Source organism: Athene cunicularia (genome assembly GCF_003259725.1).
Source record: "Athene cunicularia isolate RWA chromosome 5 unlocalized genomic scaffold, athCun1 chr5_part2, whole genome shotgun sequence".
Lineage (NCBI taxonomy): Eukaryota > Metazoa > Chordata > Aves > Strigiformes > Strigidae > Athene > Athene cunicularia.
Window position 1 is genome coordinate 2,271,140 of NW_020799102.1, and position 3,464 is coordinate 2,274,603.

Here is a 3,464-nt window from a genome sequence, read left to right on the forward strand (position 1 = left end):
GTCACCTCGCGTCCGGCCGGGGGCAAGCCGTACCGGCTCTGGCGCCAAAACCGGCAGGAAGCTCGTACGGCGTTACAGGGGCGAAGGGCTGCTGAAGTGAAAAGCCGGGGGTGCGCAGAGGGGCCGGGGGAGACGGATTCAGCCTGACAGAGCTCGCCCCAGCCCCCTTTTCTCCCCTCTCCCACAGGTCTCTTCGAGCAGAGAGTTGAACAGTATTTGGAGGAGCTTCCAGACACGGAACAAAGTGGAGTGAACAAGTTTCTGCGAGGCCTTGGTGAGGAAAATATGTAGAAGTGTTTCTGAAATTAGTTTTCATGGTTTTGTTTTTGGTTATTTTTTAAATTAAAAAAGCTTTAGCTGAGATGAAATAAGCAGTTTCATTGTGATAGGAAATAAGAAAACAATGAAACATACTTAAAGCTGACAAAACCAATCTTAATTATGATCCTTGTTAACGCTTCCATTTTCACTCGGGGGCGGGGGAACCAAACTATAATGGCAGAGGAGAAAAGGCAGGCGGCTGACCACTCAGGATTCTGTTAGTTGGCTGTCCCTGCAGGTAATAGGTAGAAGAGTTACTCTACAGCAATTTCATTACAAATTAGACCTATTTATTAAGTCACCTTTGATTGCCCTTGGCTTTTCGGTATGTACAGGAGAGTGATGGTGTGCTTTCTTTAGGAAACAAAATGAAGTTCCTTCACAAGAAGAACTAACGCCTTTCTGCGGAAACACCAACCCAAAGACTTTTTATGATGCTGCACATGAGACACCTGCAGCGTTTCAGAGTTTGGGAGGAGAGTGGAGCAAGCTGACCACAGCTTTAAGTGACAACTGATGCTGTTAGACCGTGTGCCAGATGATGGCTCCTTTATGTATTTGGGTAGAATTTGTACATAATGTGCTGTAAGCTTTTGTAACTGATTTTGTAATAAGCAAGGAAAACTGTGGTAAATATTTGTATATTCCTGAGAATAACAGGTGCTTTTTTTTCTTAGTATGAATTGAGTTATGCTTGGTGCAAAACTGAATAGCTGATTATGTGCAGCTGACTGTCTCAGCAGAACCACTGACTTCACGGGATGTTTGTGAGAGCTACACTGATGCCTGGATACTGCGGGGTGAATGGACTTGGGTACGTGGGAGAGGTTGTACGCACAGGGGCTGCTTTCATGTGGCGGAGTTGGCATTTTTTTATTCCTTCTAATTAATTTTAAAAGAAATAACAAAGTAACTCGATAATAAGGTACTTGGTTCACAATACAAAACTTCCACTTGGTTTGAACTCTGGTCAGTAAACTACTTGTAATCCATTCTGCATTAAGACTGCTAAACCTGAGGAGATCTCAGTTCTTTGACATGCAAGCTGCAATGAGTAGGTACAGTACATCCTTTCCTAGTGTATGTATGTATGGTTTCTAATAAACTCTGTAAATATACCTGTTTGTTTATATTCATTGAAAACCTCTGCAGTTTCTGATGTTGAGTAGGTACAAACCCAGTAACTTTCCTGTGATTTTTTAAAATGAATTTGTAATTAAAATATAAAATAGTTGTATAAACCTGTCTTTCAGTAGGTTTGCTATTTAATGACAGTTTGATTTTTCTTCAGTGTTTTTCACTAGGGCTGAGACAAGACATTTCATATCCCTGTTCTGTTAATTTTTTTCTAACAGAAGCATCTCTTAAAACATTTTTTTTCTTGGCATGGGTTAGCAGCAAATTACTTTTTGTCATTGTATCACAGATACTGCTTCTGATCTGTGGTATTTTCAGGTTGTTTTTGTGCTACCTTGGTAGATGATAAGAGCAGAATACGAGCCGCTTGTAGCGGACAGCCTTATTTCTGATGAGCTGATCACCTATGTTTCATGAGAGTCTGCTTCGCTTTTGCATTAACTTCAGTCTGCTTAGGTGGTGTTTCTATTTCAGTGAAGGCTTTTCAGCAGGACAGGAATGGTTAGATTGCCATGGCCTCTGCACAGCTGTGAACGTTGCCCAAGTACCACATTCATATTTGATGTGGTAACATAACTCCTGTTGAGATTCTGTAAGTTTTCCCTTAGCCTGAAGAAGAAAATACAAAATACTTGAATATGTTTGCAAGTCTGACAGCTAATGAAAATTAGCTAAAGCTTCTTACCTTTAAAAAAAAAAAACCCCACAACAAAAAACCAAAACAAAACTGTATTTTTCTTCATTTGAAGCATGACTTCTTTAGTTATATCGGCTTTGAGGCTTGCGCAGTTCCTAACCTGACAGTGGTTCTGGTTTGCTATCAGCCTCATAGAACAAAAATCGAGGGATTATTCACAAAAAAGGTGAAGTCGTTTCCTTTTTTTCTTGCCTCCCTCACACTCGTGTATATACAAAAGCTTCTTAAATGTACGTGAAATGTCTGTATCAAACGCTTTTGATTCAGGATTCAGTGGAACTGTAAGCACAAACAATTTCCATTACTTTTACACCATAATATGCTGTAAGGTCCAGAATGACTTTGAGATGTAGTTCTTCCGCGTGGAAGGAGTAACTTCACTTGTATAGGTGGAGTGTGGCCATTTTATAATAAAACAACTGCTGCTAGTAACTATATGGGAAAATACATACTCTTCTTAAGAAAATTATGAATAAAACATCAGCTGAAAAGTGCTGTAGCGTTGCTACAAAGGTAAGAAAAAGCCACGGAATGCTGAAGAATCTGGGGCAGTAAAACCCATCTCCCACACCAAAGCTGTCTTCCTTCATCTGCACTTTACAAGAAAGCTTTTAAACATACTACCTATCAACATGTCCAGTTTTTGTAATGTCAGTCAGAGGAGAGTACTGGACAAGGTTCTGGATCCTCGAACTATGGCTATACAAAACAATCCCAGTGTTACTCAGAGGGCAGCCTTTGAAAGGATCCAAAGAATGAAAAATAGAAAGTGTATTATTGTCCTTGCATAGTCATTGTTAAAACTAGTAGTGTTCCCAAGCATGGAACATTACTAGTGCACCATTTAACTGAGAAGAAAATGCCAAAGTAAAAGAAATCCAGTACTGAGTGCCATGTTTTCGATCAGTGAATATTTTTTTAAAGTCTTCTGGTATAAAACACATAGAAAACAAGTCTGAGAAGCAGTTAACACTCTCCAGGAATTGGTACTCTAGTGTGGCAGACAGTTGTAAGTACATAGTATTTATTTTCCCATTGTTGTTGGTGTTTAATAAAGTGACCAAGCTTGCAAATTTCCCGAAGTTCTGCTCAAAATCCTATTTTTGCTACGGATCACAGAGGGCAGAGAAAGCAAACTCTGCCTGTCGCTAAGACAGAGCAGTCCTTAGCGCTCCGCCTGCTAAATGCAACGCGCGGAGCGGGCAGCTGGCCGGGGCTGCGGGCCCGGCGGAGGCAGCCGGGGTGACCGTGCCGCGCCGCCAGCCCGCAGCTGAAGCGCTGCGGAACCGCAGGTCGGCTCGTCCTGACC

The 3,464-nt window shown here is 41.5% G+C and overlaps 1 protein-coding gene across 4 annotated transcripts in view; it reads left to right on the forward strand.

The window, feature by feature from the left end:
- ST5 (suppression of tumorigenicity 5) overlaps positions 1-3,215 on the forward strand; it is a 142,307-nt gene extending 139,092 nt beyond the window's left edge. For 2 of the 4 annotated variants that reach the window (XM_026850461.1, XM_026850460.1), the window contains exons 19-20: positions 188-274; positions 682-3,215. In XM_026850461.1, the coding sequence (XP_026706262.1) occupies positions 188-274; positions 682-716 (122 nt within the window). In that variant the 3' untranslated portion in view covers positions 717-3,215. The remainder of the gene's footprint in view (positions 1-187; positions 275-681) is intronic. The other 2 variants (XM_026850463.1, XM_026850462.1) reach the window with 1 other exon arrangement.
- Positions 3,216-3,464: the final 249 nt, after the last annotated feature.